The 24732-nt window shown below is 38.6% G+C and overlaps 1 protein-coding gene across 1 annotated transcript in view; it reads right to left on the minus strand.

Moving 5' to 3' along the window:
• Positions 1 to 490: 490 nt before the first annotated feature.
• GOLPH3 (golgi phosphoprotein 3) overlaps positions 491 to 24732 on the minus strand; it is a 41342-nt gene continuing 17100 nt past the window's right edge. Inside the window, exons 2-4 of the mRNA XM_077816719.1 lie at positions 20373 to 20504; positions 9744 to 9858; positions 491 to 2424 (exon numbers count right to left, since the gene is read on the minus strand). Of these exons, the coding sequence (XP_077672845.1) occupies positions 2000 to 2424; positions 9744 to 9858; positions 20373 to 20504 (672 nt within the window). The 3' untranslated portion in view covers positions 491 to 1999. The remainder of the gene's footprint in view (positions 2425 to 9743; positions 9859 to 20372; positions 20505 to 24732) is intronic.

A 24732-nucleotide genomic window follows, 5' to 3' on the forward strand; every position in this document is an offset into this window, starting at 1 on the left:
TTAAATACTACAGAATTCTCTAAATAACAGCTCTTATGAGCTGCAAGCATTATTAAACGTTCAGGGCTGTATTTTGAAACACCAGGCTCAATTCATTTCCTACAAATTATAAATGCAGAGAATTGAGGTCATTTAGATTTAATTACCTGATTGTACCTGAAAATCAACCACAATATCAGTGATCAAAAGTAAACTGTGGGTGTAAAACTGGGGGCCCAGTTAAGGCTAGGCTGAAAAGCAGTGCTCTTCCACTTTGAGAGGTCTACCAGTGACACATACAACTGCATTCTATTACCCAGCTTTAGATTGTCTCATACCAGTCACCCAAATCTGCAGGACATATGAGACATTAACACTGGCTATAACAACCATTCAGTATTTCATTCACAATGTAAAAACAATCTCCTTCCAATAAAAGGGATATCAACTAAAACTTTCAACTCAAAATAAGATTTTTCTAGTTAACACAAAACACAAATGACATGCTTGCTCTGTTTCAGGCACTTTCAAGATCATAGTTTATTTACTGTAGGTAAAAAGCTAGTATACAGATTAGGGATCCCTTAAACTTCAACTCTACAGTTATACACCACTCAGTATTTTTGCTCTGAATGTTAACCAAAAAGATTCTAAACACCTGTAAGCCCCACTATTAGTATGCATGTTATGAGAGAAAAAAAAATGTTTAATTTGCTCAATGCATAATATTTACACTGTGAAACCAGTGGCAGATAACAAGCAGCGGTAAAGAGGTAATAAACTTTTAAAAGCCAAAGTTTATATTTTTTTACATTGTGCCTATCAACATAATTGTATATAAAATAATGAACGTAGTAGAGCTTCCCATTACAGAAATCTTACTCATCTGAACTGTAGTCATTACTTGCTAACAATTTACATGCAAGACCTCCTAGGTTTGACATTTGATTTTTTTAAGTGTAAGTAGATTATGACATTTAAGAGACAAACATTAACTTGTGAACAGAATTAAAAACTGCACTCAAGAACTGTACGGGTCACAAGCCTCTTTCATACAGAAATAATATAAACAATGACAGCAACTGGTCTCCTTTCCATACATCAAACGTTATAAAAGGCGATGCGTAGGCTGAGTTGTACCTGGATGGTACAACTCCACAGACATTGGGAACACACAGAGTTCACACACATGCTCTTTATAAGAGGCCCATCTTTCCCTCCAATGGCAATGGCTGAAAACAAGTAAGGGGCACAGGTGTACAACTAATTAAATCTTGCAAAATACAAAGATGGGGGGCTGTTAATATACAATTCAAACTATATACAGACTATAATGGAATGTATTCCATCCCAAAACTGGTTTGTGAAACAACTGGACCTTTCTACACTAGCCTCGTAATTCAGAGTTGTAATATAACAAAATGTAAGTACACAAGAGATTTACATGAGAGGTAAAACTTATGGGACATTTTACATTAACTATTTACGGAGATATTTAATGGATAGTCTAATTTTAAAATAATTTTGTTAAGCACATTTGAACCAATGTCTATATATAAAATGTCCTGTTAGACACTTCAGTATTTAACTTTGGTGATTTAAAAGGCCTTTTGTGAACTGCATGGCAGAATGCTGCTGACGCGTGTCCACATCTGCATCAACCCCGAGACTTGGTGATCCAATAGTGCATGCACATTTCTTCCTTGAGGTGCTTTCCAAGTTAAACCATTCCAGCAACCAAAGAGTGAAAAATGGATTAAACTAAGAATTTCAGGGAACTGTAATTTAATAGGGAATGGAATGCCAATATGGCACCAAACTTTTTTTAAACAGGAAAGCCTCTTGTACCAGCAGAATCCATATACAGATACACAAAGGGAGAGAGAATACACCACCTATCATTCCTGTGAAACAAGGCTGATTCATCATGTGAGAAGGTACAAATTACAGAAAACATGAATAGTCAATAGAAGAAAAACAACTGCTTTACATGAAGAAGAACACTTCAATCTGATCACAGTTATTTTGTGAAGGCGGCTACAACAGCCCACAGGACCTCATTTGTGTTGGCCTTCAGACATTCAACTTCAGGGTCTAAATCCAGAAGCTGCCGCACTCTCTTTGTGGCTAAATCATACTGCTCATCCAGTAGAGGGGCAAAAGCGTTCTCAAGGACATCTGAAGCATGGGCTAAGTAAATGAGAGCCAGCAAGCGCTTGTCCATGCGGTGAGGGTCATTCACCCATTTGTCAAGAACTGCTTCTTGAACTTTCTTGATGAGGCGCTGTTTTATATTGTTGTTGGTGAGAGGGTGGGTAGTCATGTCAAAAAGAAGGAAGTTCTGTTTCTCTGTCGTCAATACACCTTTTTCCACTAGGTTTTTAGCTAATCGTTCACGCACATTTCGTAACTGGTAGTGCAATTTTAATGGATTCCATGTCTCACCTAAAAAAGATTTTTAAAAAATCAGTTAATCAAGGTTTAGCTCCTACCTTGACTATTAACAAGGATAAGTGTTTCCTTTTTTTCTGTAGTGCAGAAATAAAGGCTTCAATTAATATAGCGACTTCGTGCAGAAAGATGCCATACTACTGGCAGCTCTCTTCTAACCTTTGGCCAGGCTTAGACAAGTGGAACATACGAGTGCCTCTCTGAACAACTTCAGGGCACTCAAACTTACATAAAACATATAGCTGGTTTGTTTGCACTCTGCTGAAGGTGAAATGCAAGCTAAGTGATGACTTTGTTACAACTATATATTGGTCATCACTTATGTATGTAAGAAAACCATGGAAAGTGGAGAACAGACAGAGGAAAACAATGAATAAAAATAATTCTTAATGAAGAAAATGTCTCTCCAATCTTTCCCAGTTGTCCATTTTCAGCACGGCCACTTGAAAAGGCTGGGAAACTGTCATTTTCAGCAACTGCCATTCTTTCTGCCACAAAGTTATGCTAATGCTGATTCTTATTCCAGATATCCTTCTCATTGCTTTATCTGGTTAGCTTTATACTCATTTCCTTTTTATAGACAAATCTGAGATAAAGGCGACCATCCACCCTCTACTATATGTCTTCTCATAATGCCTGAAGAAAGCTATGATGTTTACATGAAATAAGGAAAGGCATTTCCAAACACACTGTTAAAGGAGAAGAAAAAATATTTAAGGTTAAGTAAAATACTTTTTAAAATCTTGGGGTAAAACCATGTGAATAAGTGCAGAGTATTATAGCAATGGCTACTGCTATAGCTAAGATTGACAAACATTTCAATTTAACTCTTGTTTTTAGTCACCTGTAATCTGCTTAAGCTTTCATCTTGTGGGCTGAAATCTCGTCTGTTGAAGTTGATTTTTTTCAGAAAGAAAAGAAAAAGAAAAAAGACCCCAAAAAAACAAACAAACAAACAAAAGTTTCCCTCATATAAAAAAAAAATCTTTTTGAAAAGCCAGCAAGGAGGTGAAAGTTAAAATTTGGCATGGAAATGGCTCTTCTTCATAAGGGCTTTCGTACATTTCTGTGACAAATGTTCCGATTTGGCAAGTTACAGGCCTTTGAAAATGCCATTTTCCATATATACAATAAAAATGTTTAAATTGTAGCGGGTGTAATTCCTTCAGAACATTTCAAGGAAACGCAGAGTGTGCTGCACATGTATATACAGTAAGTTACAAATGTCATCAAAAACTGACTGTAAAGTTTTGCAGTGTGACTCAAAGATCCTGTGAACTTATGACTCCTTACGCGTGCACATTACTGCCAAGTGAACGACACAGGGCTCTCTACAAGCCCTGCCTGATTCAATGCGGTTTTCTCCGGTGGGTCCTGAAACTGTGCCTAAATAATGGATCACAGTAAGAGAAAGTAAGTAGGGAATATTAGCTAATTGTTTCCTTGCTTTTTTAGGTGTTTGTACTACTCAGATGTGGATCGTTGGTGCTAATAAAATGAGTAGTTTGGTGACACCTTGTGTCCAAGCCTCTAAACTACATGGAACTGCACTACTAGAGATTTAGACGTGGTTGTTCTATTTTCAGAAACAGTGGATGTTCTGACACAAGTTTGCATGTTCTATAGGCTGCTTTCCCTAGGGATCAACTTAGGAATCACACCTGCTTGATAAAAGTTGCCTTAAAATGGCCCAATTTGCACATCCATGATGGCTCTGAAAGATGTCACGTAAGCAACCCTCTTAAATAGAATATTCCTTTCTCCCTCACTTACATTATACTGCACTAATTTAAGGTAAGAGTGGCTTTTCCCCAGGAAAAGTCTTCAGCCAAAATACTAAAAAACAAAAACTGTGTGGTTGTGAAGTCTATTTAAAAATCCAAGTATTGTTCTTCAAAAATCAGTTCTCTAAACCAAGGATTCCGAAATCCTACCCCAAAACCAGCCACCAAATAATAGAGTGTAAAGAGGACTGATCTAGCTTTCAGGCATATCCACCTTAGGCTGTGATCTCCTCAGAACTCAATGCTCAGAAGGGTCAAACCAGGTCAAAATATTGATGAGGCCTTAAAGGACACATTACATGACCTTTGAATCAGTACTGGCCTAGTATGCTCAGCATGGGGAAAGGGGCAGTGTGCGAATATGAATGAGGTATTTTGGATAAGAAAAGCAAATGCCTTTACAACCTGTAGAAATATTTGCAAGATTAGGGGGCTGTTAACCAGAATTCCCACTAAACCATAAAACTGTTCTTTCCCGTCGTCTCCTCTCTTTCTTTCACTATGCATGAATTAATGTGAGAGGGAGAGGAGTGATAATGAATGTGAAGTAGGAAATGAAGTGAGAGAAAAAGTGAATCAGTGAAGTGGGAGGGAGGGAAGGGGGGAATGAGACTCCTCTCTAATTTAAATATTGATCTGAGTTATTTGTGCTACACACAAGGGGAAAAAATTCTAAATCTAAAAATCTAATCTATTGATTTTTAGCCCTCTAACTTCATTCTGCCTGTCCTGAAGTCACATTGTAGTTTCCACTGAACATGGTAGTTTTCTTCACTCTCTTTTCTAAACTACATCCTGTTGCTCTGTATTGTTCAACAACAGCTGCAATCCATTTAAGAGTAGCTGCATTTCATTTGCATTCTGGGTGAAGTAAGAGAGACAAACAGGATGGATAAAAATGATGATTTTGAAAAATCAGATACATTTTTGTTTAACATAAACTTGTTTAAAATTCAACTGAAATTATGACAATTTATGTTAAGGCATAATTTTACTATAATCTAGTCAAATAATTAAAATAAATAAATAAAATATGCTGCATCAATGGGCCCTCCTCAAATTTTAATGAGTTGGAGGGTGCTGATTTTTTAATTTTTATATAGCATCAGGAGGAAAACCATATTTGAGGTCAACTCAAGTTTTATAAATATGTCACAGCGTTATGTATTACATTAAGTATCTATATTATTTTCAGTCTTTATAATGGAGCAAATGCTGGCATTTACATTTTTACAAATGTAAGCAAGTACTTTTAGTTTCTGCTGTGCAGAGAACCTTTTGCCTTAATTACTTTTGATTTTAGTTTGCTAGCAGCTGGTGCAAAGAGAATATTTTCTTCGTGTGGACTATTTCATTCAAAATTGAGAAACTAGTTGGGAGCTGAAAAAACAAGAAAGCTTTTTTAGTCCTAAGTGGCACACAGGATCTCGTTCAAGAGGTGAATAGAGCTGACCTGCTTAGTAAAAGCAGCCAGAATATAATTAAATTTAATATCTTTCTGGGGGGGAGGAGGAAGGAAAGAAATCCACCACAATAGCATTTAACCTCAAAAAGGGGAACTACATAAATACGAGGAACCTAGTTAAATGGAAATGAAAGAAAAGTCACAAGAGTAAAATGCCTGCAAGCTGCATGAAACTAGTTAAAAACAACACAATAGAGGCTCAAAAGAAATGCATACCTCAAATATAAAAAACAGTAAGAGGACCAAAAAACTGCCAGTGTGACTAAACAGCATAAAAAAGAGGCAGTTAGAGGCAAAAATATATCCTTTTAAAATTGGAAGTCAAATCTTACAGAGGAAAATACAAAGAAGCATAAACTCTGGAAAGTCAAGTGTAAATGTATAATAAGGCAGGCCAAAAACAAGTCTGAAAAGCAACTAGCAAAAGAAAAAAAAAAAACTAACAGCAAAAGAAAAGATAAATACACCAGAAATAGAAAGCCTGCCAAACAATCAATATAGCCACTGGACGATCAAGGTGCTAAAGGAACATTCAAGGAAGACAAGGCCCTTGTGGAGAAGCTAAATGAATTCTTTGCATGGGTCTTCACTGCAGAGGATGGGAGGGAGATTCTCACACATGAGCCATTCTTTTTAGGTAACAAATCTGAGGAACTGTTCCAGAACAAGGTGTCAATAGAGGAGATTTTTGAGCAAACTGGTAAGTTAAACAGTAATAAGTATCCAGGACCAAATGCTATTTACTTGAGTTCAGAAGGAACTAAGATATAAAATTGCAGCACAATTGACTGTAGTATGTAGCCTATCATTTAAATCAGCCTCTGTACCAGATGACTGGAGGATAGCTAATGTAATGCCAACTTTTAAAAAAGTCCCCAGAGGCAATTCTGGCAATTGCAGGCCAGTAAGCCTAACTTCAGTACAACGCAAATTGGATGAAACTATAGTTAAGAACAGAATTATCAGACACATCGATGAATACAAATGTTGGGGGGGGAGCCAACATGGCTTTTGTAAAGGGAAGTCATGCCACACCAACCTATCAGAATTCTTTGATGGTGTCAATAAGCATGTGGACAAGGGTGATCCACTGGATATACAGTACTTGGCTGGACCTTCAGAAAGTCTTTGACAAGGTGCCTCACCAAAGGCTCTTACGCAAAGTAAACAGTCATGGAATAAGAGGGAAATTCCACTCATGGATCAGTAACTGGTTAAAAGACAAGAAACAAAGGGTAGGTCAGTTTTCACAATGGAGAGAGGTAAGCAGTGGGATTCCCCAAGGTTCTGTACTGGGACCAGTGCTGTTCAACATATTCATAAATGATCTGGAAAATGGGGTAAACAGTAAGGTGGCGAAGTTTGCAGATGATATAAAATCACTCAAGATAGTGAAGTCCAAAACGGACTATGAAGAGTTACAAAGGGAGCTCTCAAAACTGGGTGACAAAACAGCAGATGAAATTCAATGTTAATAAGTGCAAAGTGATGCACATTGGAAAATATAATCCCAACTATACATAAAAAATGGTGCTGGGTCTAAATTAGCTGTTATCGCTCAGGAAAGAGCTCTTGGAGTCACCGTGGATAGTTCTCTGGAAACATCTGCTCAGTGTGCAACGGCAGTGAACAGAATGTTAGAAACCATTAGGAATGGGATAGATAATAAAACAAGAAATATCATAATGCCACTATATAAATCCAATGTACGCCCACACCTGGAATACTGAGTGCAGTTCTGGTTGCTTCATTTCTAAAAAGATATATTAGAATTGGAAAAAAATACAGCGAAGGGCAACAAAAATGATTAGAAGTATGGAACAGCTTCCATATGAGGAGAGATTAAAAACACTGGGATCGTTCAGCTTGGAAAAGAGACCACTAAGGGGGGATCTGATACAGGTTTATAAAATCATGAATAGAGTAAAGATAGTGAATGGAGAAGTGTTATTTACCCCGTCAAATAACACAAGAACTAGGAGTCACCAAATGAAGGTGATAGGCAGCAGGTTTAAAACAAATAAGAAAGTAATTCTTCACACAACGCACAGTCAACCTCTGGAACTCATTGCCAAGGGATGCTGTGAAGGCCAAAAGTATTAACTGGGTTCAAAAAAGAATGAGGATAAGTCCATCAATGGCTATTAACCAAGATAATCAGGAGCGCAACCATATGCTTTGGGTGTCCCTAATACTCTAATAGAAACTGGGGCTGGATGACAGGGAATGGATCACTTGATAATTGCCCTGTTCTGTTCATTCCCTCTGAAGCATCTTGCACCATCCACTGTCACAAGATACAATACTGGGCAAGATGGACCACTGGCCTGACCCACTATAGTTATGTTCCTTTCCTAGTCAAGAAATACAATCGAGGAGGTGGGAGGTGAAATCCACCAATTCTAAAAACTTAAAAGTTATGGGGCCGGATTTTTAAAGACAGACCCCAATAATGCAAACAGATGCCAGTGGGATATTTAAACAGTGCCTAAGTAGGCTTCAGGTAGATTTCATCTTGAATCAGTGTGAGTTAGACACCTAGCTACTTTTGAAAATCCCATTAGGCATCCATTTGCATTTTTAGGCACATAAATACTTTTGAAAATCTGGCACATGGTGACCAAAAACAATTAATTCACTAACTACAGTTAATACTTCTTTTGTTTAATAAATTAGTTTAAAATGCAAAACATGTTCTTGTAACTTATTTTCCCTTGTGTATACAACACAAAGTAGTTTTATTTTACTAATATAAAACCATTTTAACTCTAATTTCCATCCAAATACAGCTTGACAAATCCTGAGTAAAATGTCATCTAGCAAATAAGAAATGTATCATTCACCATTTTCTAACATAAATAATGTAAAAATTAAGTATCAAAAATAAATGTATACTTAAGTTATATAACTGCTTAAATAAATGAGTATAGATAGCGTATGCCCTGGTTAGCAAAAAAAATGAGTACCATATTTAACATAAAGGCTATTTAATGTTTGCAAATCAACACATTTCAGTACTTATACCAACCAATGAGAATGAACCAATTTTTTAGGAAATTTCCTAAAAAGTACACAGGTGAAACAAGATTAAAAACAAATGATTAAAATCAAGGTTTCCTGTTTGCTGATTTAAATCATGACTGAAACTGGCAATTTAAATCATTTTGATTTAAATTAATCCATCCTGCAGACAAACAACTTTATAATGAGTCTTGCTACACTGAGATGGAAAGGCACTACATAAAACAAGATGATCAGAATTCAGTGGTAGAATTCCCTTTTCATTTCAACTGATGCACTATGTGGAGAGCAACTGTCATGGATTTAAGTGTACTTGCAATTATACCATTACTGAAGAAAATGTTAATTTAATTTGCATTCCATCTCTTAATACCTATTTGTGGAACTATATCAAGGCAATTGTGCCCAAATAAGTCATCTTGCATCCTTCATTCTGAAAAGATTAGAACGGACTACTCTGATTAGTCAAATTTCAAAATATTTTATAAGTTTCTCTGAATGATGAATTCTGAAGAAAAAGTAAAGGAAGTCGTGGGCTTGTTTTGATTTACAAAACCTCCAATTTAATTTATTTAATTATGTCCTTGTTTTAAATTTGAAATATCAATTCCTCACTTCCGTTTCTTCACTGGAGGATGTGGGCAAGATCTTTGGAGGACGTGAACTGAAGCTATCCCTTCTTCCAGATAAGAGGGAAAAGGCTCTTATAACTTGGAGAGGAAGGCTTGTGTTATTGTGGATTCAACTGTTATTTCTCAACAGAGAAGATGTGGTGTTCCCAAATATTTTGGCTTAATATCCCTCAAAATCTGATGTGCCAGGTAAACAGTATCCCCAAATTTTACATCTGGATCCCTTCTATCTAGTTAAGCCAATACCAGCAGTTACTTGTATTGTCCAGCTGGCCTCATTTTGATAAGTGCTGCAACACACCAAGGATCAGTCACTTCCCCAAGAAGCTTACAATATTTCCTCTAATCCAGTGATGACAGTTAACGAGAATTATTTTTTTAAACATTTAAAATCCTATGTCGATATCTTACCACTAAGCAGTTCAATCCAGTTTTGTACTGTTTCAGGAGGCTGGGTTTCCTTTATGTGCTTCAGAGCTTCATCAAGTAGAACGTCCCCTGTGGGAGCATCTGACTTGCAGATCACCTGGCGGAAAGTAAAAGAATGCATTACACGTCATCCCCCTTCATCTCATTTTATACACCTTAAACATCTAGGATAAAAACTGGGAAAATGCACCTGAATACCACATAACACTATTACATTTGAGCTACAATTCTCAACAGTACACAGGTTTCAGAGTAACAGCCGTGTTAGTCTGTATTCGCAAAAAGAAAAGGAGTACTTGTAGCACCTTAGAGACTAACCAATTTATTTGAGCATAAGCTTTCGTGAGCTACAGCTCACTTCATCGGATGCATACTGTGGAAAGTTTAGAAGATCTTATTATATACACATGGGAGGAGGTATTTTTTCATGCTTTGTGTGTATATAATAAGATCTTCTAAACTTTCCACAGTATGCATCCGATGAAGTGAGCTGTAGCTCACGAAAGCTTATGCTCAAATAAATTGGTTAGTCTCTAAGGTGCCACAAGTACTCCTTTTCTTCCAATGGTACACATTACATCTTGATCAGGAACATCCTCTTTGAAATAATTTAAACCCAATTTAAAAATCAACAAACAATTTCCTCTTTCTCTCTGAAGAGCCTGCAGGGCAGCTTTATTTAAAACCTCATTTCACCGTATCTCGTAACTTCCAGTTTGTACTTCTGCTGTACAAAAAATTAAGGATGCCAAGAATTTAACTGTGAAAAGTACGTATTGTGTAATTATCAAGTAGAGTCATTTATAGAAAGACTTTGCAAATACTGTTCCCAACTTTGAAACTTAATTATGTAAAGAGAATCTCTGATCAAGTTTTATTAGTCAGACTTACTGAACCATCCAAAGTAACCTTTATTGCTTAAACTTTACTACACTTCAATTTTTAGAATTGACATTTCTGCAGGTAACTATTAATCAAAGTTTCTTTGTGGTCTCCCACCAGCTGCAATTCTCTTCCATAACAATGTTATGTTCTTTCTGTTGTAAATAGCAAACTGCTGCTCAGCAGTGGACATCTGGTGACATGATTTTTATTTACTTAAAAAAAAAGTATCTGCATGCAAATATATGCAGCACAATTCTCATTTCATATTCTACATTAAAGACATAATGCAGAAGAATTGCATTACCGATTTTTAGTATATTTAAACAATAGCAACAATTCCATGCAACAGTGAGATCAGATATTATTTTAACTGTGACCCATTCTCAAATGCAGGTTTCTTGGTGCCTCAACAGTATCAGTGGCATTCTTGAAGAAAATCCAGTCATTTATTCAATATCTGTAACACGTACACAAGTTTTCACTTTCAAAGTGCTTTAAAACTAAACCAATCCTCACAGAACTCCAGGGAAATCAGGAAGTTTTTTGTCTAAAGCCCCAAAGAGAGTCAAATCTGCAATTACAACACAAAAGCAGCGTTCCTTCTAATTTTTTCCATCCATGTGCAGAATAAATTTTGTTATATGCACCATATTGAGGTACTGTGCAGATGTGCACCATCAGCAGAAACCAAAAACTTAGATATAATATATATTTTTAAAAAGTTACTATAGGAATAATTTCTCCAGCCAGGACAGGTTAGGCATTTTAGAACTCACTAGTCAAAGAATTAAATGTAAGCAAGAGAGAAATAAAAATTATGAAATGCATAGACCAGTCAAAAAACTAAAACACACTTTGAAAGAAGTATCAAGAAGTAACAACAACAACACAAGTATGTGTAGGGAGTTGAGTATGACAGACACAGTCAGTGTGTGCGTGTGTGTTGCCCCTTTAAGTAGATCAGCAAATTCAGACCCAGCAGCAGTTGCCAGCAAGCTCCCTCCATCCTGAGCCCTGTCGTGTCCCTGCCCCCCTTGCACCTTCGAGATGGGGTACAGGGGCGGGCCACCCAGCTGCGCAGCTTACAGGGAATTTAGGGCAAGAGCAGCTGGCTTCCAATCCTATGCTCATATACAACCCTGTCTACCATCATACTAACTACCTATAAAAAAAAAAAAAATCTGTCAGAGCATGAATATTAAATTACCCCTTCCCCCCAAAATCATGGAATCCATGATAGTGGTAAAATTAAAACCTTCTGGAGTAGGGTGCTATCAGGTGACTGGTAAACGTGAGTCTCCTCTAGATGTGATTCGCTATCAAGACTGAATATTGGATGGACTTCAACATTTTAGAAACAACTAAATCACTCTGTTCTAGCAAGCACATTTGATATGGGGACTGATATCATTCAAAATCCAATGTTTTCAATTTCCACTTACTGATGCGGAAGAGGGACGACCCCAAGTGTCTGGATTGTTCGATTTAGTGTGTTGGTGGCCTGTGATAGACAGGAGATTGGACTAGATGATCTGGTGGCCCCTGCTGGCCTCAAACTCTATGAATATTGCTACAGCAGCAAAACTGAGAACCACTTTTTAAAAAGTGAAGATCTGCCATGCAGTTATTATTGGGGCAGAAACATGAAAATCTGAATTTCAGCATTGTAAAGTGTGATGAAGCCATACGATAAAGAAAGTAATACTCAGAAGCAGATGGCATAAAACTAATAAATTAATCTGATAGGACCAAATGCCCAAAGACATTTAAGTGATATGTGGTGGTCTGATCTGCATTAACAGACAATTCCTTAGTTTGTGGCACAAAATGCATAGGTTTATATTTCTAATAGGCAAGGCATCCATCATATCTAATTTCCAGCCAAAGTGGGAAGAACAGATCTATGTGACATTTTAAATCACAAGAACAAATAGGGGCCATAGTTTACTATTACTTTTTCTGGTTATCATAACAGCTATATTTTATAGACTCAGAGAAATGTAGGGCTAGCAGGAATCTTGAGGGGTCATCTAGTCCAGCCCCCTGCACTAAGGCAGAATTACCCAGACCACCCTGTAAGGTGTCTGTCTAACCTGTTCTTAAAGAATTCCACAACTTCCCTTGCAAGCCTATTGAAGTGCTTAACTACCCTTATAGTTAGACAGTTTTTAATACCAACCCTAAATCTCCCTGGCTACATATTAAGTTGATTGGTTCTTGTCCTACCTTCAGTGGACATAACCAAGGATCAATCACTGTCCTTTTTATAACAGCCGTTCACCTATCTAAAGACTAATCAGGTCCCCCCTCATTCTTCTTTTTTCAAGACTGAACACGGCCAGATTTTTTAAACCTTTCCTCATAGGTCAGCTTTTCTAAAACTTATTTTTGTTGCTCTCCTCTGGACACTCTCCAATTTGTCCACATCTTTCGTGAAATGTGGCGCCCAGAACTGGACACAGTACCGCAGCTGAGGCCTCACTAGTGCCAAGTAGAGTGGGACAATTACTCCTATGTCTTACATATGACAATCCTGTTAATACACCCCAGAATAATATTAGCCTCTGTCGCAAGTCTACCATATTGTTGACTCGCACTCAATTTGAGATCCCTTATAACCCCCAGATCCTTTTCAGCAGTACTACTCCCTCGTCAGTTATTCCCCATTTTGTAGTTGCGCGTCTGATTTTTCCTTCCTTCTTTCTTTGTAGTACTTTACACACTTATCTTTATTGAATTTCATCTTGTTGAAATCAGATCAATTCTCCAATTTGTCAAGGTAATTTTGTATTCTATTGCTGTCTTCCAAAGGCTAGCAACCCCCTCCCAGCTAGATGTCATCTGCAAGTTTTATAAGCATATTCTCCACTCCATTATCCAAGTTATTAATGAAAATATTGATTAGTACCAGACCCAGGACAGACCTTGCAGGACACCACTAGATACGTCCTCTAGGTTTGACGGTGAGCCACTGATCACTATCTGTGTATGGTTTTTTTCACCAGTTTTGCATTCCGTTTATATAAATTTTATCTAGACCATATTTCCCTAGTTTGCTTATGAGAATGTCATGTGAAACTGTGAAAAGTCTTACTAAAAATCAAGATATCACATCTACAGCACCCTCCGATCCACTATGCTGGCATCCCTGTCAAAGAAGGAAATTAGGCGGGTTTGGCATGATTTGTTCTCAAGTAACAGCCAACATGGATTGTCATCACCCTATCATTCTCAATGTGCTTACAAACTGATTGTTTAATAAGTTATTCCAGTATCTTTCCAGTCATAAAGTTACGCTGATTGGTCTATAATTCCCTGGATCCTCTTTGTTCCCCTTTTAAAGATAGGTACTATGTTTGCCACTCTCCAGCCTTCTGAGACCTCACCTGTCCACCAGAGTTCTCAAAGACAAATGATGATGGTTCCGACGTTGCTTCAGCTAGTTCCTTAAGTATCCTAGGATGAATTTCATCAGGCCATGCCAACTTGAACATATCTAACTTATCTAAATATTTTTTAACCTGTTCTTTCCTTATTTTGGCTTGTGTTCCTTTCTCTTGTTGGTCTGCTAAGTAGAGGACTTACACTTTCCTTTGTCTTTCTCTTGCTCCTAATGTATTTAAAGAAGCTCTTCTTATTGACTTCTATGTCCTTTGTCAGGTGTAACTCATTTTGTGCCTTAGCCTTTCCGATTTTGTTCCTACGTCCTTGTGCTATTCTTTTGTACTCATCATTAGCAATATGTCCATGTTTCCTACTATTTGTAGGATTCTTTTTTTTATTTTCAGGTCATTAAAGAGCTCCTGATGGAGCCATAATGGCCTCTTCCTATTCTTCCTATCTTTCTGTTGCATTGGGATTGTTTGCAGTTGTGCCTTCTCATCCTATAGATCATAACTCCCTGAAGAGATGTAAACAGGTTTCAGAGAGGTTGTTTTCTTATTTAAAAACAAGTTTTTTTGCTAGTATTTACAGTTGCAGAGATATCCTCGAAAAGGTGAACCGAATATAAACTGATATAGTAACGCCAGCCTAAATTAGCAGCTCTATGAAATGTAAATTGCTCCATTCATCTCAATCAAAGCTCTATGGACTCTGCAATTCTGTGGCCATGGAATCAGGTATTTTTCCATTATGTCTCAAAATGGAGTATTTTATCATGTAATTTGCCATTTACCTGCAGCCAGTTACCCATCATCATTTTCTCTTGTCTCCCTGCTATACTGGGACCTGCTTCTAACGGTTTCTCACTCTCCAGTTTTCTGCTCAAGGGGAAGTTAATTGGATTACCCAGTGCACTGTTATATGGAGGAAAGCAGCTGTGCAATCCCAATCACCCTCCCTTTCTTCTCTCTTCCGTAGATCCTCTGAATGTGTCTCTGCGCTTGCAGAAATCTACTCTAAATGCTTCTCTTTAGGGACTGAATTTGACATGGGTTTTCACCCTGGAGGTCAGTACCACCCTGCCCTTTCCACACTGCTAAATGGGAAAATGATCTTGGGAAATCAATCATAGCACCAGGTGCCCACAAGGGAAAAATCTATTTTAGTCTGGTGAACTCAGGCAGAGAGAGATTAAGGGCCTGATTTTCAAAGGTAACGACCACTGACTTTCTTGCCAAACGTGTCTTTCTGTAACTTTGATAGGAACCTGGTCCAACCAATATTGGCCATCGACTGGTCATGTCTCATATCCTGAAGCTGAATATGCGTACTTCTGTGTATGGAAATTGGTTTGCTGATTTTCCACAATGCAGCAGTGCTGCTTTGGAGTTGAGTGGTACTAAATAAGAAACTTCTCTTCAAGCAAGTTCTTCACTGTATGGACCTCCTAGTCTGGTAATCCACTTGTTTATGGGTGTCTGACTCAATGCTGCCAATCCTAAATATTCAAAAATTATGAGTCGCCCTCCCTTCCTCCCCCAATTTTTTTTAAATTATAACATATTGGGTTCTTTTTATTTGCCTTTTGGTTTCTGACCATTCAAGGTGCACCTGGGTCACATTTTCAACGTTTTCTCCACAACTGGGATAAGAAACCTATTTTTTTTTTCAAATGAAAGCTGATTCTGACATAAACAGTTGTCTCCAAGATGGCTTTAGATGAAACACCAACATATCAAAAGACTTGCAATAAAATCACGAGACTTGCCAATAATGATAACTATCATTCTGACATCCTTAAGTTTAGCAGAGTCCATAAATTTGCATGTTAGATTTTGCTGTATTTATCTCCAAATTTAGCATTTAAGTCTGCTTTATGCTCTTGCTTAACATTTGACAGTTGCATTTTGCTTTCAAATAGTTTTTGTTTTGGGACATTATGTAGAAGAATAAATGGAAGAGGCTTGTGATAAAAAGTACCACACTTTTTGGGAGCGCAGCAAGCCGTGATTACTAAAGGCAGAGAACATGAAGCATACAGTTTCCATAACAACTAGCTACGTATGTTCCCCACCTACAGATCAGTAATTTTTAATGTAAATATAATGATTTAGTGGTCCCCAAACTTTTCAGGGTCACGCCCCTTCCCCTGTACCCATCCGCACCCCCAGCCAGGGCTAGGAGCGGGGCCGCAGGGGAGAAGCCACGGACAGGGGTAATGGGGCCAAGGCTGGGGCCACAGCCGGGGGTGGGGTCAGAGCCCCGGCAACGGGCTGAGGCTGGGAGCCGGGGCGCCTGCAGATGGGAGGGCCGTGGGTGCAGGGCCAGGAGCTGCAGCCAGGGTCGTGACCAGGAGTGGAGCTGGGTGCCACTCCCTCCTCGCAACATTCCTCTGTGCCCCCTCGGGGGGCATGCCACACAGTTTGGGAACCTCTGATTTAAAGTGGGTACTACAATCCATCTCCCCTTGCCCTGCACTGAGCAGCACACTCTTTTATAATTTATTTTGCTCAGTTCATTCTCCTTTCCCAATTCCAAAGGATTACCTGACCTGAACATGTGTGCACTTTCCTAGGACCTACTCCAATGCCCAAGGAAGTCACTTGAAAGTCTCCCGCTAGTTGATTTTGGATTGGTCTCTGTTGATCAAATGTAGGAAGGGGATGCCTTAAAACCTACTTGAACATCTAGTTACTCTCAGCTCAGACCTTTCACCTCCATACTTACTTGTCTGCAACAGCATGAGAAATATTGGGGGGCAAGAGGGAGAGGGCTGCCATATGTAATTCCTGATTCAACAAACTGTCTTTGGAGCAGTAAGTAACATGAATATGGGAAATGAGGCTGGCAGCAGATATTTGATTCCTGACATGCAAGGTTAAGCAGTTCTGTGGCCACATGATTCCACGAGAACCACAAGTACATTGACGCAGAATGCCAATAATCTGGGGATTTGATTGGAAAGAAGTGTTCTGGGCAGAGAGCACCACCTAAATTTAAAAACCTGCCTAAGAATAACACCATTTTGAACGCCCATCACCTGGAGTGAATGTGAACTTTGTCAGGAGAATGGAAAGATAAGACCCTTGACATTTATAATGAAAGATTATAAACGTATTAGAGGGTCTCAGTATATCCATAAAGAAAATTACTTTTGCTCAGAAGAAGGGTAATGAAGACAACCAATATTTAACTTGTGTGGCTGACAATCAGAGTTCAGGCACCCCCCGGGGAGAACAGGCGGTCTGAACCACAAATAATAAGCAACTGTATCAACTGCTTGTATACTATGTTATTGTACATAAAAATATGGTGAGTAAGGTCTTTTATGAAAGCTTGTAATGTTCTGAACTTGATGGTCATTATGAGATATGTATACAGACTGTGGTTGTGAATCTATACATTTATATACATAGTATTCTATGCTCATAATCTGTACTACAATTTCAAGTACACCTGAAAGAAGGGAGGTACTCCTCCTCAGCCAGATGTTTAGCCAAAGTCAGACAAAAGTAACGATCCACGGTATAACCCAGAAAAAGACAAGTGATGGACCATTACAGTCAAGAGGGAATTTCCCCCTACCATGAACCACTATAGTCTGACAGAAAACTCCCCTGAAAACACTTAAAAGAGAAAAGGTTGAAGAGAAGGCTATCCAGAACTCACGGATAGTCTTGACTGTCTGTGAATGCTGGATCCCCCTTTAGGACGCGGGGGCATGCTGGGAAACTGTTCAGAGGCAATAGATATCTGGTATTAAAAAAGTGAATTTATCTAACATAGAAGTGTAAAGCCTGAAGTTGCATCTTTATGTTTATTTTGTGTAATTCATACGCATTTGCTTTCCCTTACTATTTCATCTTTGAATCCGATTTTTCTATTAAATAAATGTTTTTGTTTATTTTTTATCCCAAGCAGGTCTCTTGTGCAAACTGTGTAGAGTGCATGTGCCAAAGTGACCTGATAATATGGGGTCTTTTCACACCTTCGGGAATGATGAACCAGAGGGGGAAGTCCAAATGTCTGGTAGTTCAGAACTGTGGGCAGATGTGTTTGGAGAGACTCAGGACTGGAAGGCTGTTGGGGTTACCCTGCAAAGAGTCACTATGCTGGTGGAAGCTAGGGTGAAACTTTTAAACTTATGGGCTGGCTATTGGCGTGTCAGCTGTGATCCAAAGCAGCATAGCATTAAGGCACCCAAAGTTACAAGGCAGGTGTTGACAGAATCCCTTACTGGTCTGGGTGATCCTCAAAATTTAGCAGATTAAAATCTGTGATGTTTCAAAATAAGATGGATAAACTGAATGCACTAGCCCCTCCATTTCTATAGGCCTCATGATTTCAATATTTTTGCCACAGTATTTAGGTCTCTCTTCGAAGCTCAAAATAAATCACTTTTTTCAAGATGTTCTTGTGCGCTTTTTATTACGAGGTTGCTGATATTTTAGCATCTGTTTTGGTAAAAAGCATGCACACTCCACTGTGATGGAATAAACAATGCATGGCTTTTTTTGAAAAGAAAAGTAGGTCATATTCTAAGCAAATGAACCTTGAAAGTGCCCCTGTAAGTATGAGATGTGAAAGATCAACATTTTTATCACACTGCTACCCTGATATAACACGGTCCTCGGGAGCCAAAAAACCTTACCACGTTATAGGTGAAACCGCGTTATATCGAAATTGCTTTGGCCTCAAGCATTTCCATTGTTAATAGTCACTTCCCACCCCGACTGACCCTTCAAAACCCCCGACCCATCCAACCCTCCCCCGCGCTCCCTGTCCCCTGACTGCTCCCACCCCTATCCACACACCTGCCCCCGACAGGCTCCCCACAACTCCCACACCCTATCCAATGCCCCAGTACCCCCCCACGCCAGAACCTCCGAACCGTCCAACCCCACCCCCTCTCCCTGTCCCCTGACTGCCTCCCGAGACCCTCTGCCCCTTATCCAACCCCTCGGCCCAGCACCCTTAACACGCCGCTCAGAGCAGCGTCGGAGCCAAACATGCTGATACGCTGATCTGCCAGTGCGCTGCTTTACTGCATTATATCCAAATTCGTGTTATATCAGTTCGCCTTATATCCAGGCAGAGGTGTATTAGCATTTAGGGCTTTTAGCTTTGCTATTCCTTAAGTACCACATAACCTTTTCATCCATTTTAGGTTAAGTCTTTCATATATGGAAAGATGGGAATATAGAGATGAAAGAAGTATTCTTTCAACAGCGACACACACCAGAAAAACAAAGCACCTAAGACTGAAACATCTTTTAACTCCAAGTTGTCTTTCATTTTATTTTTTAAAAACACACCAACAACAAAACAAAATGCAAGATGGCTATTTGGTTTTTTTCCTGATTGCACACGTGCACATATTCATATAATTTCACATAATACATCTTTTAGACTCTCATTAAAAGCAGTTAACAAAATTCTAGGAAGAAAAACAGTATTGGTATGAGGATCCAGAATAAATATAGCCTTTAAGAAATATTCTTGAACGTCTGACAAACCAAAGAAACTGTATGAGGCTTTGAGAAGGGGAAAGATTCTGTGCAAACAAATCAAGGCTGAATACTGCTGGACTAGACTTAACAGTAATTAGATCTGTCTGCCTGAACAGAGGTCCAATTCTTCAGAAGTAGAGGAGGCTGGGAGGAGGTTTGGAAAGTTTTCAAACTCTGCTTTAAAAAAAGTTGACCAAAAGATAACGCTGACAGGGCAGTCCGCCCACAAAAGTACATTTATTTTATGGTAAAAAGGCAACATTTAACCATTTTTCAATAACTTGATTTTATAAATATCCATTAACGCCGCTATGATTAATAACCCCCAAGTATTACAGGAATCTCCACAAAGAGTTACTTTAATTTAAAACCTGCAAAATCCAGGTGCAGAAGTGATAGATTAAAGACTGACTCAGATTTTTAGCTTAATTAGAGCCCTGATTCAATAAGGTACATAAGCACATGCCCAACTCGGAGTACATGACTAGTTCCATTGACTTCAGTGAGACGGATCTTGTGCTACATTAGGCACATACTTAAGTATTTTACTGAACAGGGGCCCAGATGCTTCAATTTTTTTGAAGTTTTGCACATCAATTCATTAACTCCTTTTAAAAGTTCTTCAGAGTAGGGATGGTGCTGAAGCATATACACACACAACATAATCAGTATACTCTACAGCCCTTAGCACATTTGGGCCCTGACCATGATTGGGTAACATATCTCAACACAGGAAAAGATTTTTTTTTCATTATTCAAATTTTAATTTACACCTAGCCTATTGCTTAGAACACTACAGAAAAAAATAAGATTTTGTTTGTCTCTCTCTCACCTTTCTTGTTAATAGACTTTTGCGCCTCATTCCACACGCCTCCAGTTGAAGACGTCCTCTCAATGCCAATTCAATTAACATACAGCCACGCAACCCAGAGGAGATACAATCATTCCAAAAAGACGTGTAACCCTGCAGAAGGAAAGACAACTTTAAGCAAAAGTTTTTCATCTGTAACTGAAAACAGAAAGTCTTGCTGTCTTCCCTAGTCAAATCTTAGAATTTCAGACAAAGGTCAATTTTTGTCTCCCTACCAGTGCAAACCTAGAAAAATTACTTTTCACCCACCACTTCATACAGAAAACCTACCCCACATTTATTTAATTGGTTTCTCAATCTCTATCTTTGAAGAGTGGTGAAACATTAGAAAATTAAAACATATATTGCAGTAAATGACAGCTTTTTAGTTATCTTCAGTGTGCTGAGTTAAAAATATGCACAAGCAGTATATATAAATTATTTTTGTAATTAATTTTTCAGACCCCAAAGTTTAAATTGTAGTCTAATTTAGACACTCTACTGGTTGAATAGTATCATCTGTGTTTCCTGAGCAATGATAACATTACATTTACATTCATAAGTAGAAAGGCCCTGATGAAATGCTTAATACTGCCTTTCAGACTGCTATTAATGTAAATAGCATGATTATGCATAATAATCAATAAGCAATCCCAGATCATATGAAGGGGTCTACTTAAAATACAGAGAAATCACATATTTTGCGAGTTGGTCACGGCATAAATAGCCATGTAATACATCTGCGAAATTTGCTATTTATGCCGTGACCAACCCGCAATAAATGTGTGATTTCTCTGCAGTGCTTCTCAAACTGGGGGTCCCGACCCAAAAGGAGGTTGCAAGCCTATTGTAGGGGGATTGCTATATTGCCACCCTTACCTCTGCGCTGTCTTCAGAGCTGGGAAGCCGGAGAGCAGCAGCTGCTGGCCAGGTGCCCAGCTCTGTAGGCAGTGCCACCAGCAGCAGCAACACAGAAGTAAGGTGGCATGGTATGATACTGCCACCCTTACTTCTCCACTGCCGCTAGCAACAGTGCTGCCTTCAGAGCTGGGCACCTAGCCAGCAGCTGCCACTCTCTGCTCTGCCTTCAGTGCTGGACAGCCAGAGAATGGAAGCTGCTGGACAGGCACCCAGCTCTGAAAGCAGCACAGAAGTAAGGGGATAATACTGCAACCACCCTACAGTAGACTTGCGATGCTCTTTTGGGTTGGGAACCCCAGTTTGAGAAACGCTGTGTACCTTTGTATACTTTTACCCTAGGGTAAAAAGTATATAAACACCAGATTTCACGGTCCATGCCACAATTTTCATAGCCATGAATCTGGTAGACCCCTAATTATATGCAACACTTTATTCTGCTTGAGAGGAGTACACTGAATAAAGTAGTTTTCCAAACCAATTCTATCATAATTCGCTATTTTTCTAGTCAGTTTCATGTTCTGAATACAACTGGCTAAGTATTTTTGAAGCCTATTGTAAAATAGAATTTATACATGCCACAAGATAGCAATTTAAAGATGTTTCATGAACTACTTTTTCATAAGCAAACTTAAAATATAGGACAAAACCAAACCCTTTACAAGAAAATCAAAATCAAAGGAATATAGGAAAAGTCATATTGGATCACACCCATGGTCCATCTGGACCAGCATCTTGTCTTCAGCACTCGCAAGCACCAGATGTTTTAAAGGAAGGTGCAAGAAACCCCCCAGTAGGCAGATATGAGATAATCATGAAAGTCTCACGCTAACCCCCAAAAAAGATTCGATTAAACCATAAAGCATAAGATTTTATATTGCTCTCGAACCAAATATGTCGATGTGTATAGCTATACCAAGCTAAAACGAGTGCATGAGTGCATTCATGATTTTGCTATACATTAATGTTGAATATGTAGTTTTTATCAAATTAAATATACATTATTCTCACAATAATTATGAACAGTAACAAAAATTCTGTCAACTGATCAAAATATATAAAAAATGACAAGTGTTTTATATATAAAAATAAACAGAGCATTAAGCACCTGTGGAACTCATTGCTGCAAAGCGTCAGTAATAACCACGGGTTCATTCAGTAAGATTCAAAAAGGAATATTTATGTTATATAAATATTGACAAAATCCACAGCTGTTATTAGATCAGTGGTAGGCAACCTGCAGCCCATCAGGGTAAGCCGCTGGCGGGCCACTACACCGTTTGTTTACATTTGCACAGCCGCCTTCAGCTCCCAGTGGCCACGGTTCACTGTTCCCAGCCAATGGGAGCTGCGGAAACAGCGAACTGTGGCCACTGGAAGCTGCGGGTGGCTGTGCAAATGTGAACAAACGGTCTGGTGGCCTGCCAGTGGCTTACCCTGATGGGCCACATGTGGCCTGCTGCAGGTTGCCCACCACTATATTAGATGAAAAACATCTTAATACAGTTTATTTAAAAAAATAAAAACAAAAAAATCATGCTCAAGAGCATATGCCAACCACTAACTAATGGGAGCTAGAAAGAAGCTTCTTTTATGGATAGGTTATTCCTTAACTTGTCCACTATGGGCTTTGAAACATCTGGTCCTGGCCATCGTCAGAAGCAGGATACTAGACTAGATGGATTACTGGCCTGATCAGAATGGCACTGTAGTAGGAAGAGAGCCTGAGACATAAGCCCTGTTTTTGCCAGATTCTGTGAGCAGGACCTGCTTCATAACTGGCCTCTGATACAAGGGCTTATGTCTCAGGCTCTCCATTGGCACTTCCTACTAGCATTTCTCACTGAACAGCATCCTTTGAAAGAAAAATTATATACTGAAATGTAACAAACACAAAAACCCACTGACCAGAGTTAAGGCTGTGCCACAATGAAATATGCCTTTCCTTATATTTGATAAAAATGTGTTTATGATATGAACAGTTTAAGATTCACGAGGTTCATAACTATTTATTTCCTTGCTTTTAAATCCTAGTGTTTTATAGAGAGTTGTTATTTAGGAACCTTGATTTTTTTTTAAATGAATTGTTTGGATCAGTTGAAGTTAGTTTCACTATTATCACAGTAATCCCTATAGATATAAACTTCCCCACTTCACCAATAATCCAAAAAACACTCATGACTACACTTAGGGTGACCAGACAGCAAGCGTGAAAAATTGGGACAGAGGGTGGGGGGCGGGGAGGGTAATAGAAGCCTATATAAGAAAAAGCCCCAAATATCAGGACTGTCCCTATAAAATCGGGAAATCTGGTCACCCTAATTACACGCCTGCGTATGAGTTAAGCCATTAACCATGTAACAGTTTTCAATAAGTGATCTCGAAAGGCAACTCAAAAGATTACAATCTTAACAAACAATAACTATGCTCCATCTAGAGGATTAAAAGACATTAAAATAATGAGACCACCTAAGTTCTCATCTTTTTTTTAATTAGTCCTTGATGAAAGATTCAGACAGAATTTAGTTGACTCAAATGTAAAGTAGCATCATGTTTCAAGGAGCACAGATTGCAGTGCTATGAACACAGTCACCAAGGAGAGTATTTAAAACAAAACAAAAAAAACCAAACATTCTGGACATTTTAAACCTGCCATACTAATTGGGCTTTTGATGGCATTCAGACAGAAGCATGATCATATTCGAGTTCACAGCAAAGACCACACATAATAGAAACATTCACATAAAAGGTTGATTTAGCAAGAAGCAGTTAACTCATACCTCCTGGTTCAGTAGAAGAGGAAGAGAATAAGTATTTGTCACCATTATAACAATTTAATTAATTCAAATCAGATCACATTGAACAACTCAGAGCACTATTACATGGTACTATTCCTCCCCACTCACACAACCCTCACCAGAAACACTGCTAACTATCCTTGATTTACTCATCTTATAGAATCATAGAAATGTAGGGCTGCAAGGGACCTTGACAAGTCATGAAGCCCAGCCCCCTGAGCTGATGCAGGATCAAGTAAACCTAGAAAATCCCTGACAGTTTTTTGCTTAACCTGTTCGTAAAAACCTCCACTGATGAGGATGCCACAACCTACCTTGGAAGTCTTGTTTCACCACCTTCTATGACTTTTTGTAGAAGTCTGCTAACCAGTTTTAAACACTTAATTTAAAATTACTAAGCAGAAGGTAAGTTTTTTTAACTCTCTCAACGAACAGGCAAAATATTAAATAGCTAATTTTCTCTGCTCAAAGGTTGTATTAGAACAAATGCCTTTGAGTTCAATATTGTTTGGCAAATCAACATTTCACATCAAGGTATTATTTTAATGACCTGTAAATGAACAGTTACACTGATTTCTTCAAATCACCTACAAAAATTCAGCTTTGCCTTCAAATTGAACCTGGCA

The sequence above is a fragment of the Eretmochelys imbricata genome, chromosome 5 (genome assembly GCF_965152235.1).
Source record: "Eretmochelys imbricata isolate rEreImb1 chromosome 5, rEreImb1.hap1, whole genome shotgun sequence".
In the NCBI taxonomy this organism is placed as follows: domain Eukaryota; kingdom Metazoa; phylum Chordata; order Testudines; family Cheloniidae; genus Eretmochelys; species Eretmochelys imbricata.